Source organism: Homarus americanus, unplaced genomic scaffold (assembly GCF_018991925.1).
Source record: "Homarus americanus isolate GMGI-L3 unplaced genomic scaffold, GMGI_Hamer_2.0 scaffold46226, whole genome shotgun sequence".
Classification (NCBI taxonomy): Eukaryota; Metazoa; Arthropoda; class Malacostraca; order Decapoda; family Nephropidae; genus Homarus; species Homarus americanus.
The window spans coordinates 516,426-533,417 of record NW_024717453.1 but is presented as its reverse complement, the minus strand read 5'-3'; the positions used below and the strand labels follow the sequence as shown (position 1 = coordinate 533,417).

Below are 16,992 nucleotides of genomic sequence, written 5' to 3'. Positions count from 1 at the left end.
TTACAAAGAGAAATGAGTGGGTCATGTTTGGCAATTAATATGTATTTTGTGAGGGTTTTATGTTTAATAGCGCAGATTTACACGAAGTCACTTGGACGCAGATTTACACAAAAAGTCACTTGGACGCAGATTTACACGAAGTCACTTGGACGCAGATTTACACGAAGTCATTTGGACGCAGATTTACACAAAGTCACTTGGACGCAGATTTACACGAAGTCACTTGGACGCAGATTTACACGAAGTCATTTGGACGCAGATTTACACGAAGTCACTTGGACGCAGATTTACACGAAATCAGATTAACGCGAAGTAAGTTAACTCAGGTTTAAGAAGTCACCTGAACGCGTATTCTCACCGCATCTTAGGTCACCCCCCCCCCCTTCATCACTATGACTTAAACCCTTAAAGAGTCATCGTACTCAAAGGAATAGGTCATCCTCACTGGGATAGTTTATTGTACTCGGGGGATTTGTATCGTACTCAAGGGGTTAAGTTGTCGAAATCATTGGGTTAAGTTATCGTACTCATGGGGTAGTTATCGTACTCGTGAGGTAAAGTTATCATACTCATGGGGTTAAGTTTTTATACTGATGGGGTAAAGTTATCATAGTCGTGGGTTAAATTATCGTACTCGTGTGTTAAAGTTATCGTACTCATGGGGTTAACTTATCGTACTTATGGGGTAAAGTTATCGTATTTATGAGGTTAATTTATTGTACTCATGGGGTAAAATTAACATACTCATGGGGTTCAGTTATCATAGTTGTGGGTTAAATAATCGTACTCGTGGGTTAAAGTTATCGTACTTATGGGGTAAAATTAACATATGCATAGAGTTTACCAGTGGCTTAATAATAGCTACACACATCTCATTTAAGTTACGACATAACGATGGTAAACTAAAAATGTCGTCAAGAATACACCATGAACGAGTTAAGTTCTCTCTACTCCCTTAAACGTACTACCTACCTTTCAGAATCCTGCCATTAGGTTGGGTTTATGCCGGACACTAAAGCATAACGTGTTTGGGTTGCGTGTGTGAGCCGCGTCAGTAGTGTGAACTGGAGTAGGTGAAGAAGTGCGGGAAGGAGGGAGTAGTGGTGGTGAGGTAGAATGGGAGTAATGGGGGGTGAGGTGAGAGAGGGAGTAATGGTGGTGAGGTAGAGTGGGATGTGGGGGAGGTGGGGAGGGAGTAATGGGGTGGAGGCAAGAGTGGGGAGTAATGGGTGAGGTAGGAGTGGGGTAATGGGGGTGAGGTGAGAGGGAGTAATGGGGGTGAGGCAAAGTGGGAGTAATGGGGTGAGGTGAGAGAGGGAGTAGTGGTGGTGAGGTAAGAGGGGAGTAATGAGGGTGAGGTGGAGAGGGGGAGTGAGTGGTGGTGAGGTAGAGTGGGAGTGTGGGGTGGGGTGAGAGAGAGGGAGTGAGTGGTGGTGGGGTGAGAGGGAGTAGTGGTGGTGGTGAGAGAGAGAGAGTGGTGGTGGATGGGTGAGAGGGAGTAGTGGGGGTGAGGTGGGAGGGAGTAGTGGTGGTGAGGTGAGAGGGAGTAGTGGTGGTGAGGTGAGAGGAGTAGTGGTGAGGTGAGGTGAGAGAGTAGTGGTGGTGAGGTGAGAGAGGGAGTAGTGGTGGTGGGGTGGGTGGGGTAATGGGGGTGGGGTGAGAGGTGAGTGGGGGGTGGGGTGAGAGAGGGAGTAGTGGTGGTGGGGTGGAGAGGGAGTAGTGGTGGTGGGGTGGAGAGGGGGTGTGGGGTGGGGTGGGGTGGGGATGTGGGTGGGGTGGGGAGAGGGAGTGGTGGTGGTGGGGTGGAGAGGGGAATGGGGTGAGGTGAGAGAGGGAGTAATGGGTGGTGGGTGGGGTGTGGGGTTGAGGTGGGGAGGTGGTGGTGGTGAGGGTGAGAGAGGGAGTAATGGGGGTGGGGTGGAGGTAGTGGTGGTGGGGTGGGGTGGGATGTGGGGTGTGAGGTGGGGGTGTGGTGGTGGGGTGGGGTGGGGTAATGGGGTGGTGAGAGGGAGTAGTGGTGGTGGTGGGGTGGGAGTGGGGTGGGGGGTGAGAGAGTGGTGGGGGTGGGGTGGGGAGAGGAGATGTGGTGGTGAGGCAAGGTGATGGTGAGGTGGAGGGGAGTAGTGGGTGAGGTGTGGAAGGTAATTGAGGTAGGGTGGGTGGTGAGGAGGGAGGAGAGTGGGAGAGAGGGACTGACAGTAACGGTACGATAACATTTTTGTACCGAAAAACACTCACTGGTAACTCTTGACAGTGTCGTTGCTCTGGTCGTGTCACTGTTGTTCGTCGTGTCACTGTTGTTGGTCAGTGTCACTGTTGCTGGTTTTGTCACTTGCTGGTCGTGTCACTGTTGTTGGTCGTGTCTGTTGTTGGGTTTTGTCACTCGCTGGTCGTGTCACTTATTGCTGGTCGTGTCACTGTTGTTGGTCGTGTCACTGTTGTTGTCGTCGTACTGTTGCTGGTCGTGTCACTGTTGTTGGTCGTGTCACTGTTGTTGGTCGTGTCGCTGTTACGTTGGTCGTTGTCACTGTTGGTCGTGTCACTGATGTTGGTTTTGTCACTCGCTGGTCGTGTCACTGTTGTTGGTCGTGTCACTGTTGTTGGTCGTGTCACTGTTGTTGGTCGTGTCACTCGCTGGTCGTGTCACTGTTGTTGGTCGTGTCACTGTTGTTGGTCGTGTCGCTGTTGTTGGTCGTGTCACTGTGTTGGTCGTGTCACTCGTAGTTTTGTCACTCGCTGGTCGTGTCACTGTTGCTGGTCGTGTCACTGTTGTTAGTTTTTGTCACTCGCTGGTCGTGTCACTTGCTGGTCGTGTCACTGTTGTTGGTCGTGTCACTGTTGTTGGTCGTCGTCGCTGTTGTTGGTCGTGTCACTGTTACTGGTCGTGTCACTCTTGTTGGTTTTGTCACTCGCTGGTCGTGTCACTGTTGTTGGTCGTGTCACTGTTGTTGGTCGTGTCGCTGTTGGTCGTGTCACTGTTGTTGGTCGTGTCACTCTTGTTGGTTTTGTCACTCGCTGGTCGTGTCACTGTTGCTGGTCGTGTCACTCTTGTTAGTTTTGTCCTCGCTGGTCGGTGTCACTGTTGTTGGTCGTGTCACTGTTGTTGGTCGTGTCGCTGTTGTTGGTCGTGTCACTGTTGTTGGTCGTGTCACTCTTGTTAGTTTTCTGCTCGCTGGTCGTGTCACTGTTGCTGGTCGTGTCACTCTTGTTAGTTTTGTCACTCGCTGGTCGTGTCACTGTTGCTGGTCGTGTCACTCTTGTTAGTTTTGTCACTCGCTGGTCGTGTCACTGTTGCTGGTCGTGTCACTGTTGATCGTGTCGCTGTTGTTGGTCGTGTCACTGTTGTTGGTCGTGTCACTCTTGTTAGTTTTGTCACTCGCTGGTCGTGTCACTGTTGTTGGTCGTGTCACTGTTGCTGGTCGTGTCACTGTTGTTGGTCGTGTCACTGTTGTTGGTTTTTGTCCCTCGCTGGTCGTGTCACTGTTGTTGGTCTTGTCACTGTTGCTGGTCGTGTCACTGTTGCTGGTCGTGTCACTGTTGTTGGTCGTGTCACTCTTGTTGGTCGTGTCACTCTTGTTAGTTTTTGTCACTCGCTGGTCGTGTCACTGTTGCTGGTCGTGTCACTCTTGTTAGTTTTTGTCACTCGCTCATCGTGTCGTATTTTCGTTGTGATTTTTTTCGGTGGTTGTTATTCCATCACTGTTACCAATAATCTATCACGTTTTATTACCACCACTATAACGTTTATCATAATCTTATATTAATTGCAACGAAAAAAACAAAGAAAATAATAACAACGCAATAATAACATCGACACTAACAAAAACAATTACCGGTTAAAACCACCTCGTTATTGATAAAAAAAATAACAACGATTTCTTAAACATAATATTCCATAAACTGTAGTGGAAAGTAGGTTGTAAATATTGACATTTTTATATATATTTATTTTAGATTTTTCTCTCATATACAGGTACACCTTGATGATGTTTATTCTATACAGTTGTACCTTACTATTTAATACAGGTATCTTAAACATTATTTACCTTTAGTTACGTATGTGTGTATTTAGTTATTTATATTTATCAACATTAAGGAGGTATATTGTCCCTCAAGAGTGATTTTATTACATACTAGAGTCAGTCTGTCAACATTGTATCCCATAAACTAGTGAGGTGACGTCAGGTAAATATTAATATACTACCTTATTCATTACCAACGTGACGATGACCGATATCTGGGGGTCAGGGGATCAGGGGTCAAGGTCATGGTATTATCTAGCGTTGGTGACCCTATCCTGAGGTCTAAATGGATTACGATTCTTAGCTATTCTGCAGGTTCGAAATGACGTGTGTTTGTCTGTGTCACCCTAGGTCAATATAGATTGACCTTAGTTTCACCCATCCCCTTCAATATGGGGACGTCAGTTTAACACCAGGGGGATTTTATTCAACTCAGAGGGGAACCCAGTACACAAGGGGTTAAGGAGATCACCAAAAAATATTACCAGATTTGCTTTTCAGTATTTTGGCTGTCGTATTGGTGAGTTACGATCATTTAAATAACCAGTTTGACCTTGTTTTTCACAGGAGACATCATTGTCGGCTATACTGGACTGCCGACCTTGTCCTACTCAGCTTATTATGTTCACCTGATCATGAAAGGTACGAAGTGTCTGGTAACCTCACCTGTGATGGGGTGAACCAGCAAGTGTCCCGAGGTGTATTGACCATTAGGTAGCGTGAGCGAGAGTATCAGTAGTACTAAAGAAACGTAAGAAAACAGTTCGTAACTTTATTCCTCGGTTACTGGGATAGAATTCACTCGCACCTTCTCTCTCAGCGATGAAATAATAACACTACCTATTGATAACCGATCATAACAACGTATCGACAATATCTAGGTCCATTTTTCAACCCTCTCTTCAGAAGCTTAATGTTATGTGTTACGTGTTTACGATTCCCTTTTTTATCGTAATTTTGAGGAATGTACTAACGATACCAAGTGACTAGCCAAGGACAGGAGGAACACCCATCACAAGGAATGGTTGGTATAAGGAACTAAGTATGGTTTGATGATGAATTATGAGACTACTAGGGAGAATTTATGGCTATGTAAGATTAATTTGTTACGACCATACAGCACAGAGAGAGATTTCCTGGAAGGTTCTGTTGTTATTGATTATTACACAGGTCAGGGTACTAGTGTTTACCACCACATACTATAGACGCTTCTACAGTAATATATTGTACTACCATCACTCACTCAACCCCCAGTACTCACACATATACTGTATATAACCCCAGCACACACACCTACATATACAGCCTCACCACACACACACACACACACACACACACACACACACACACACACACAAAACACACACACACACACACACACACACACACACACACACACACACACACACACACACACACACACACACACACTTATATAAGACTCAGTGTGTGCGTGTGTCGCCACTCACCACCATTACACCTCCACCTGGCGAATAAAACACTGAAATACACTGATATCTCTCACGCATCACCGCCACAGGTAATTGTTGCATGTCCACCTAACCTTACCTGGGCATTCTTCCTCTTCTTACGTAAAACATAAAATCACTTTACCTGTTGTGTGTGTGTGTGTGTGTGTGTGTTTATACTGCTTGTCTTATATTAACATAGAACAAATCAAATACATTAAAGAGAATATAACCTTCCTATTTAACTTAAGACTCGACAACGACCTACTTTACCTGTGAGATTATATAGATATTCACCTGTTAACTAAATCAAATACTAACATCAGTGTGGGAGGAAAATATCACGGTGGTTTGCTAGTTGTGCCGAAACATTGAAACATATACAAACAAGAACTACACTTCACTATGACATAATCACGCCTTTATAATCAAGACAAAGTGAGTAAATAAACAAGGAAATGTGTCATATTCCTCCTTGGTTGAAAGTTAAGTCAACCACATCACCAAAAATTACAGTAAACTAATTTTCACTCGCTGCAAGATACCGAATTTGGTTGACCTTAATAATCTCAAATCAAAATCCTCATCCATTCTGGTCACTTTGGATGAGATATTTTTAAGGTTTAGATCATGGATGATAGTTAAGATAATCAAGATATAGTGGATGAAAGGCTGGAATGGAAGGATAGGTGGATGAAGTTGAAGCTAAGTTACGTATTGGCGTTGGATGATTGACAAAAGGTTGGGATGGAAGTTGGATGAATCTCGTTACATTAACATAAAGATGGTTGAAAACCTGGGATTAAGAATGGTTGATTAATCGGATGAAAAGGTGAATGGATGACTTGAATAAAGACTGGTGGATGAGATTGGTCTGAGGACTGAATTTAGATTGACCTAGATAGAAGATGGATACGTGAATACAGAAAACGGGACTTTCTTTAGAATCTGATGGGATAACTGCAATAAAAGTTTTCCAATGGAGATATACAATTGAAGGTGTGTGTGTGTGTGTACGCGCGCGCAAGATTGACCGTCTCCATATACGGGTACGTACAGCTACCACTAATACACAACGCACTCATCTACAGTGATACAAGTCCTTGGTCCACACACACACACACACACACACACACAGTTTAATTGACTTGCGTGAGTAGATTCAAGTACATTAATTCTCAAGGTAATTGTAAAGCGTTTCTTATTATTCAAATGAGACTATAAAATATAATCTTACAAACCAATAATTATTTTCAAGACAAAAGTAAAAAATAACACTGGAGAGAAATCCATTACTAACTAGGGTAAACGAGAGAGCGAGTAACAGATACATTTTGTTTCCGAGTCCAAACCACCATAGCGAGTGACATTAAACGTTACTACCACCACGAGGCCAGAATCTACTCAATACTGAACCGTAAATAATAAAAACAGTAAATATGTCACCAGGTAGTGTTAAAGGGTGGGAGGGGGGGAGGGTTATACTGTACATGAATTAAAAAAAAGAGACCAGTATTCATGCATGGAAACGCCCGCCACTTCCTGGTTTTAAAGTTCACTCTTTATGGTAAGTTTTGACGACGTTTACTAATACACGCCCCTCACATTCATACAAACTTTATAAAGAAAATGACATACTGTATTTCCTCATGATACGTTACTCCCCTTAGCATGGAGGCTCGAGTTATTATCCTTATATTGTATCAACTTCGTAAATATATGTTTGTCAGTCGTTTATTTATGGATATCTAAAAAAAACATTAAGCTTGGTTATGAATTTGTTGCCATGTGAGGTTATATTTAGTTGTATAAGGATAATTCAGTAAGGGTAGGTTAGGATAGGTTGAAATGAGTTAGGTTAACCATTGCCCAGCTCTCCGAGAAGGTGGCCGAATTACTCGAAAATTAATTACACAATTTTCGTTATTCTTTTAAACTTTTAATTCACTTCAAACTTTTTTATTATTACTAATACTTCTATTAATACTATGCTTCCTCCACATAGTTTTTTGTATAGTAAAATAAAATAGCTTGCTTCGTGATTGGACACTGCAACTGACCTAGGTGTAGTGTTAGGGTGTTTAATGATTGGACACTGTAGCTAACCTAGGTGTAGTGTTAGGGTGTTTAATGATTGGACACTGTAGCTGACCTAGGTGTAGTGTTAGGATGTTTAACGATTGGACACTGTAGCTAACCTAGGTGTAGTGTTAGGGTGTTTAATGATTGGACACTGCAGCTGACCTAGGTGTAGTGTTAGGGTGTTTAATGATTGGACACTGTAGCTGACCTAGGTGTAGTGTTAGGGTGTTTAATGATTGGACACTGTAGCTAACCTAGGTGTAGTGTTAGGATGTTTAACGATTGGACACTGTAGCTAACCTAGGTGTAGTGTTAGGGTGTTTAATGATTGGACACTGCAGCTGACCTCAGGAATAAGAACATAAGAATGGAGGAAACTGCAGCTGGCCTATTGTCCCATACTGGGCAATCCTGTTTACACCCAACCCCTATCGCTCATATATCCACCCAACCTATGTTTGAAGCTATCCAGCGTATTCGAGTTAATGATGATATTTGGTAACTTGTTCCATTCATCCACTACTCTGTTTTCAAACCAATGTTTACCTATCTCGCGCCTAAATCTAAATTTGTCTAATTTAAAGCCATTGCTTCGAGTTCGCTCCTGGTTGGATAGTTTGAGTATCTTTGTTATATCACCTTTGTTTAGCCCTGACTTCCATTTATACACCTCTATCCATTCTGTAGTACGGTGACCAGAAATGAACCGCGTAATCCAAGTGAGATATAGTTTTAAGATAACCTCGCTATATAGTCTTGTAACTAACACTCCTTTGTATGAACCCAAGTTCTTTGTTAGCCTTGTTTGGAGCAAATACACATTTTTGTCTTGGTTTACAATTCGTACTTATCATTATTCGTAAGTCTTTCTCACAGTCGGATTTCTCTATGACATCGTTGTTCATCTGATATCTGTTTTCTCTGTTTACATCTCCTAGACTAAGTACTTTACATTAAATATCATCTGCCATTTTTCAGACCATGCAATTTTTTTTTTAGATCTTCCTTTAGTTTTGTGGAGTCTTCGTCAGATAATTACACTCCCTATTTTAGTGTCATCAGCAAATTTACTTATGTTGCTGTCTACGACTATATCTATGTCATTTATATATATATATATATATATATATATATATATATATATATATATATATATGTAATATCCAGAAATTTCAGAGTAATTTCAAATGCCCCGCCATGAGTGATACTGAGCGTTCAAGGTCATCTGAGGGGAGGGAGCGCTGCCTGCTCGTAGCGAGAGACTGCGGAACTAGGCCTATATGATATTAAATGTAATTTACCGAATTAATAATGATGCGATTCATGAAGTTAAGGGACTATTATTGAATTTGAAATTATTATAGATCGTTTAGCAGTCTGAATAATGTTACGGGTGTCCCAAGGAGTTATTAGTTAGGCGGTAAATATATCACGTAGGACCAAGCTAACGCCTTGAGGAGACGCGACGCTGGCTAGGCCCAGTCCCGGAGAGCATTCACACAGACAAGACGTTCCGCGCGTCCATCAGAAATAGTCACGTGGCCTAGTCACCTGTGCTGCGCTATTGCAGTATAACAAGTAAGTCTCATTCGATCTCAGACAGGGTTAGATAGGGCAGTGATAAAGTAAACTAGAGCTAACAGTGAGTTCATTTCAGGGTTTCCGTCAGAACCCACTTGATTGGAGTTGACCGGAGTTGATTGGAGTTGACCGGAGTTGATTGGAGTTGACCGGAGTTGACTGCGAGAGATTGACTGCCGTTGATGATTGAGGGTGGCGATTGTCGCCATTGGACCGATCAGTGTAGGCCTGTCACTGTTTAGCGGGGTAGCAAAGGATCTCTTGAGTGAACGAGTGCTCCCGACAACTAAAACGACACGGGACCAGCATCAGCAGTGGGTGATCAGTTCTTACCACTCCGGTGCACAACCCCACATGTCCCGAGCAGCTAGTGAAACCCTCTTGCTAACGGGAAGCTAAAGTTTCTCTCAACTGCACAAGGTCTGATTGGCTCACTCTCTTCCTGCCCATGGACGCACTGGGAGTACACTGAGGCTATCTGAGTATATTAATGGTCACACACTGAGACCGTGAGTCTAGGACTCTAGGAGATACCTAGAGGAACATTTTATCTTCCTTATTACGGGTGTAGTTAACACCACTCCTCAGACTGATATTATCTTGACGTGTGTAGTTAATATTTCTTAAATAATTTTGATAATATTGTTTTGAATGTTTGTGCCATTAAGTGGAACCAGAGTGATACTGTGATTGATTCTTTTAATGCCTCTAATTGTTCTTCATAATTCTGATCTCAGGTATAACCTTGTTCCCCAGAGTAGTGGTTAGGTTAGGTTAGGAAGTGTACATCTGTTGGGGTACTATAATTTTGTTGAGTGCCCTTAAGGCCTATTCATTGTAGAGTATTTAAATTCTTATATTTTATTACCATTCCTCAGTGACTGATATTATTTTGTGAAAGCCCGTAAGGCCTGTTCATGTGTGCAATTAACATTTCTTAATACTTCAAATTTATTGTTGCCTGTGTTTCTAATAATTTCTATGTCATGTATAACTTTTATTCCCCAGAGTAGTGTTTAAAGTTTAAGTTAAGAGGTGCGCATATTGGTGTACCATTATTTGATTGTGTTTGTAGTGTTGGAGGGAATATAAGTGTCTAAATTTTACAGTGTGTCTCATTCATCCCAGTCACAGACGCTATCCTTCCACGGGTCACGGACAGTTCATTTTGTGTAGTAGATTTAAGTGTTCTTGTGCTGGTTCGGGATTTTTCTCAAAGGGGCGCTTCCACTGCCATTACCATCTATTAATTTTTAATAAACCCCAAGTCAAGTGAGAAATTAAAGTCCAGCAAATTCCGACCGGTTACATATATATATATATATATATATATATATATATATATATATATATATATATATATATATATATATATATATATATATATATATATACAGTATATAATAAATAGTTATGGTCCAAGTACTTGACTACTGAGCCTTGGGGTACTCCACTAGTGACGTTACTCCAGTCGGGTACCGTTAATACTTACCACCCAACGACCCTATCACAGACGCATAGTGATTTCAAATCCATCAACCCGTTATAAAAAAAACTGAGTTCACAATATATATTTTTTACGTATTTCTTCCTCTTCCTCTTTTTCAGATATTGTTGGTACCATGTTTGTTATTTTCCATGTTTATTTTTGTCTTATTCTAATATCATTTGAAATTATTATACTATTTTGTAGCGGATGAAATGTTTTAGTGTCATTAACAGGCTGGTATCATCGTTGTAAACGTTCTGCGTTGTTTTGTTTTTTAAGTTCTTCATTTTATTATTTATCAATTTACGTTAAGAAAATATGTCTAGATATAACATCAAGTGTTTTAATTCTTAATAATACAGGGACAAAAAATAATGCCATTTTGTTTACTCAGAATTGTCTTTGAGAATACGTGAGCCCTAAAAGCAAACAAAAATATTAGATAAAATCCCATTGTCTTCCTGAATGAACAAGACAGTTGCGAGGGTTTACAGTAAAAGATTAATATATTTCTTAATATTAACTTACGCCCTTTGGTGAGGCTTCGTATCATTCACGCGGCCTAAACAAGTATGTTAGCCTTACAAAAGCTTTAACAGTATGACACATTACACTGACCTGTGGGAACTGGAGTTGTGTTGCTAGAGTCTGAAGCTTCTTCTTCATCTCTCGCCAACAGTTCCTTTATAGCGCGAGATGGCCGAACTGGAGGGCGGACCATCTGCCTCCCCGCCAAGTTGTTCAGGTGTAAGAGGGAGTCAGCAAACTCATCGTCGTCATTATCGGTGGTGGTGTCCTCGTTGAGGAGATCTCTGCCATTGGGTGACCTACTGAAGGAGTTCCTGGGACTGCGAGATGGTAAGGGGCTCTTCGGGTCGCCATGTCGCCAAGGACGCCGCGACTCCTGGGGCTTCCGAGGATCCACCAGTTTGAGCACTTCCTGCTGCCTGAACTCAGAACTCTTGATCTGGGACAGTTTCCTGAGGTCTTGAGTCTGTGAGAAGCGGTTGTCGTCATCATCATTGACATTAATTTGAGGAAACTTTGAGATATCTCTGGGGGCTCTTTCCTTTGTGGCTGAACTTCTTTTATGGCGGCGGCGACCCGTGAGAGGCCTCCCGTGGACCGACACAACTGACGGCCATCTGACGGGCGGCATAGTGGTGAGTGGGCTGGAGTCTCTGCTGTTGAACTCCACCAACAGTTCGCTGAAAGGGTCGCGGCCAGTAATGGCGTCAACTCGAGTGGACGTTATTCCCCCATCGCCCCGCCATCTTGCTGTTACCCGCCCCGTGGACGGCGTGGCGGAGATGCTGTTGACCTTCTCTCTGAACAGTGTTCCCTCACTGGTGGAGTGAACAGTTTTCGATATATTAATGTTTCTCGACCAGTCAAAAGGTGCATTTTCTTTAGCGTCCTTCGGAGCATCCCAACTCGACCCTCGGTTCAGGGGCACGTCAGCTTTGGCACTCTTCAGCAACAGCGGTTCCGATTTGCTGAAAGAAATTTTGGAATGCGGCGTGGATCGCGATGCCTCCTCAACTAGTCGATAGAATCCCATGTCACCTTGACGGTACTTGGATGGCACGAGGGAGGGGAGGCCGGGAGGGGCCTCACCCTCCTGGCCACTTGTTGAGCCGCGGTACGCCACGGCGGGTGTCATCACCGTCTCCCTCGTCGATAGTTCAACGCCTCACCTGCCATCCATGTAGCCTGTCACACGATTTCTTATCGACACCTTACAGCAGCACAATCTTTTAGAATGGAATACTCAATACACGGATTTTTATACGGCAAGTTAAACATTCTATCATGAAAGTTGAGATATTAATAATAAAACATTCCGTTACTTTTCTTTTTCATTCTTACGTATGTTGCAGCTGAGAAACTATCATTGTCATTATCACAATTCACGGGAACTAACGGCACAACGGGTCAGATTTGTTCCTCAAGTGTTACCGTGAACAGACCACAACTGTCAGCTGCCAGACACAGATGAGGTAGTCGGCTGCTCACTTCCTCCCACCACACACATTCCTGGAATACAAACAACACCGTGAACCTTCCTGACCGACCAGAAATATATCAAGATTTACACATTATACCTGTCAGATTAAAAGAATTAATTACACCTGCAAAAAATGTCAACCTTCATTATTAGTCTCAGTATATAATCTCAGGTATACATTACATTACCCTGATAAGAAAAATCACTATCATGAATAACAGTCAATATAAAGCATCGTTAATAATGTCTGGAAGAATATCACTCGTTACCATGCAACCAATGACGTACACCTTAATCACTGCTTATAAATGTCAAATATATTTCATTTTTACAGAAGAGAGATGTAGATAATAATATAGTCTATTTCCTCAACATTTTCTTATATCTGAGAAAAATATTAAGATCTGATTTCATTTATATTACCCAAATGGTGGTGGGATATAGAGCGTCTTTCTTTATACATACAAAAGCATAAATTGGCAATGTAAACAAAACATACGTAAAAGAAAACATCATGGTGTTATTTTAGTGAGGAGGTGTTGAGTGACTTAGCTGTTGTGTCGAGTGTAAGAGTGTTTACATATTTACCTGTTATTACGCATTTCTTTTTTTGGTGTTACTTTCTTCCCTTTACCATCTTCTACTTCTATCCCTCCTCCTCCTCCTCCTCTTCCGTCTTTTGCATTCCTCTTTCGCCAATCCCTCGCCATTCTGTTTCCTCGTCTTCATTTCCCTCCTCTTTCTTTTTCTGTCATTCTTTTCCACCTTTACATAGACCAGTCAAAGTAACTCATCCTAATGTTGATAAAATGAATGAATACGTTTAAATAACTCTTAGTCTTTAAGCTTGTAGTCTATGTTAACATTATACACTTAGTCATCAACCATTAAACACACACAAATCTCTTTCGACTGTGACCTACCACCATGCCCTCGTCCATATGACCAATAATATCCCACGGTATGTAATAAGACCATCTAACGTGACCCAACGACCACCCTGGTATCATCATTCACTCAAGTATATATTTTTTTAATCCCCAGCAGGAGCGAACAATAGTCCCTCAAGTGGTAACCGACCATTAACCTCTCACCCGTACCCCCTGTGTTATGACCTCCTGACCGCTAAGTGTTATGGCTTATTAACACGAGATGAGGAGGAATCAGGGTATTGAATACACTCCAATACACCTTAGGTCTATAGATGATCTTCAGGGGGTGTAAGAGGATGTATAGGTGAGGTTTGTGACAATTATGTATAGAGAATTGGATGTGTGATGGGGGCAGTGTAGTGATATATTGTAGAGGATGTTGATGAGAGAGAGATGGAAAGGATGGGAGAGAGACAACAGGTAGGGAGAAAAGAAGGGAGGGAGGAAGAAACGAGGAGATGAAAGTAGAAAGAAAGGGAGGGAGAAGAAACGTAAAGGAGAAAGGAAGCAAAGTAGAGGGGAAGGGAGGGAGAAGAAACGTAGAGAAGAAGGGAAGCAAGGGAGAAAGGAAGAGAGAAAGAGAAAAAAAGAGAAAGAAATGGAGGGGGAAAAACTAATGCAAGGGCGCCATAATAAGAGCCACTCATGAGTATCTGGAGACACACTTACACGACTATAGCCTTAAGTAGTGGGGATAAATCAGGTAACCGCTGCATTTACCTGTGAGTTAATAAGCTGCGTCATATTCAGGGAGGACCTACCTTACCTGCAGAGCTTATTGGTTAAAGGGATATTTGTCTCTTAAGATTATGCGGAAAACTGGTGTGTGTGTGTGTGTGTGTGTGTGTGTGTGTGTGTGTGTGTGTGTGTGTGTGCTAAAAGTCCTATGAGTTCCGATGCTCTTCTGAGAAACCAAACTACCAACACAATCCCACCACTGTCACCAATACAACACCACCACTGCCACCAAAGCAATACCACCACTGCCACCAATACAACACCACCAATACAACACCAGCACTGCCACCAACACAATACCACCAATACAATGTTTCACTAAAAGGTCCAATGGGGGAACTGAACAATTTACTTCAGTACACCAAATTTAGGCAGAATTTACACAGACCAGTAATTAACTCCAACTCCTTCCTGGGAGAAATTATGCTCCACGTCTGATTTATGAACACCATTTACCTAATTAGTGTGGGTGAGTCCTACTAACATTGTGAACTTTAAAAATTTATATCTGAAGGTAAAAGAAGGGTAAAGTTATTGCGTGTGTGAGAGAGTTATGGAGGTGGAGTGTCGTTTTCGTCAGTGTCTTGGGGCCGTCTTGCTTGATGTTTGTATTCCTTGATTATCTCCACACAAATTAACGCTATTAGTCCTTCGTAATTCGAATCTATTTGACTTGATGTTTATTGCAATATTCTTTAGAGATTATTTATTTAAGAGCATTAGATAGCGTAGGGAAAGAATAAAGATTGAAAATAATGATAAAGTCAAAGATATACTAAACAAGTCGTAGAGAGCGCGAGGTAATCAACTTTTTTCTTTATTTATTTCTTATTTATTTCAGATCAACAACAGATAAACTCGTTGTTGTTTCTGTGTGTTATCATTAAGTCTTTATTTTCAACCAGTAGCTTCAGTAATTGCCACACCACCTAAGTGCTAATTTGTGTTTCTTGTAATGATATGTAAAACTGTTTGAGTCCCTTTTGTAACCATACGGCAAATTACAGAAAATTGCTTAGCGTTGGAAGGTGGACTCAGCTAATTTACTATAATTACAGCTTAATCGAATTTTAACTTAAAACAGAGTACCAAACTTTAAACCAGTTGATAATAAAACGCGGTAAGAAGTCGTAAATATAAAACACAAGAACATCTCGTATATTAAACAACAAAACCTTAATACTCCACCTATCTGAGTGATATAAAATTCCTTCATTATTTTTCAACACTGGCGCTTATCTCTGGATCAATTATGACCGCATATAAATTCCTTTTATATCGTAAGGTAAATGTTAATAAAACTTTAGCACCAATCCATATAGCAGTGATCAATTGTGGTGGTGAAAGTCTCGTAAAATATGACCAGATTGACGTTCCATTGATGGTGTTTGTAACGATTTTAATTCTCCTTTCGTCAAGACTGTTTCCGTGTTAAAAAAGTCGTTCATCGACATAATGTGTGTGTGTGTGTGTGTGTGTGTAAGAGCGTATGTGTGAGGTTTGCGTGTGTGTCAGCCTGCATACTGCCCTCTTTACTCAACCCAAGAATCTGTACTATAATGCGGCTAAGGGGTCTCTGTTTAGTCCTTCCATGTACTCAGGTCTTACACTGACTGCTCCTATCCTTCTCTATCCCTCATCCGTAGACTTGATGTAGAGGCGAAATAGAGTGATGATAATAACGTGTTGGCTAAAAGGTCTAAAATAAATCAATGTAAATTATTTTAAAATTCCAATCGATACAAATCAAACACCTTCCAGTCTTACCATAACACACAATACAATGCTAATGTTAACAGGGTAATACTAAATGTCAACACAGGATGCAGTGTGAGGACGGACCGAACACAGGTAGATGCAGGAGGAGGAACTAGGTCAACGGTGAACGAACTACTGACGAAGCACTGTCAACTTTTAATGTATATCCAGTCAGATAGTAAATAAGTTAGCCCACTCCTGAACCTATTTTGATGGTAAGCACACACACACACACACACACACACACACACACACACACACACACCTAGATTCCTCTGTACATACATGCAACTGGTTTTTTTTTACAAATATATATACACTACACACTTAGGGTCAACACTACAAATTACTTATACTTCTTATACTTTTTGTCACTCGTGAATCGCCAAATTATCAATAAAGCGACCATTTAGTACACACTGACCGCCTATTAGTACCAGTTAGTGTGTAGGAAACGAATCTGTTTGTGATGTGAGAGAAGTTGTCGTGTAATGGGTAAGCTGAGTGTAATGGGTAAGTTGAGTGTAATGGGTAAGCTGAGTGTAATGGGTAATCTGAGTGTTATGGGTAAGCTGAGTGTTATGGGTAAGCTGGGTGTTATGGGTATGCTGAGTGTTATGAGTAAGCTGAGTGTTATGGGTAAGCTGGGAGTTATGGGTATGCTGAGTGTCATGGGCAGGCTAATTATCATGGGCAAGGTGAATGTTAAAGGCAGGATAAACGTCAAAATCCTTACAGGTGTTCATGGAAATATATATCTATAAAGGTAAGGGACGAGGGTAAATTAGGAGACGTGAGACAGGTGTATAAAGCAGTAGGCCCCTATAGTTGTCGAGGAACACTTATTCATACGCCCCAGATTTTACTATTCAGCCGTAAAACTACTTTAGTAATTAAAACAATGAAACACAAG

General features: G+C 41.8%; 1 protein-coding gene across 1 annotated transcript in view; it reads right to left on the bottom strand.

The window, feature by feature from the left end:
- The window catches only part of LOC121858873, a 109,216-nt gene extending 96,540 nt beyond the window's left edge, over positions 1 to 12,676 (bottom strand). The window contains 1 exon segment of the mRNA XM_042355523.1: positions 11,262 to 12,676. Within this exon segment, the coding sequence (XP_042211457.1) occupies positions 11,262 to 12,306 (1,045 nt within the window). The 5' untranslated portion in view covers positions 12,307 to 12,676.
- Between the last annotated feature and the right edge of the window lie 4,316 nt (positions 12,677 to 16,992).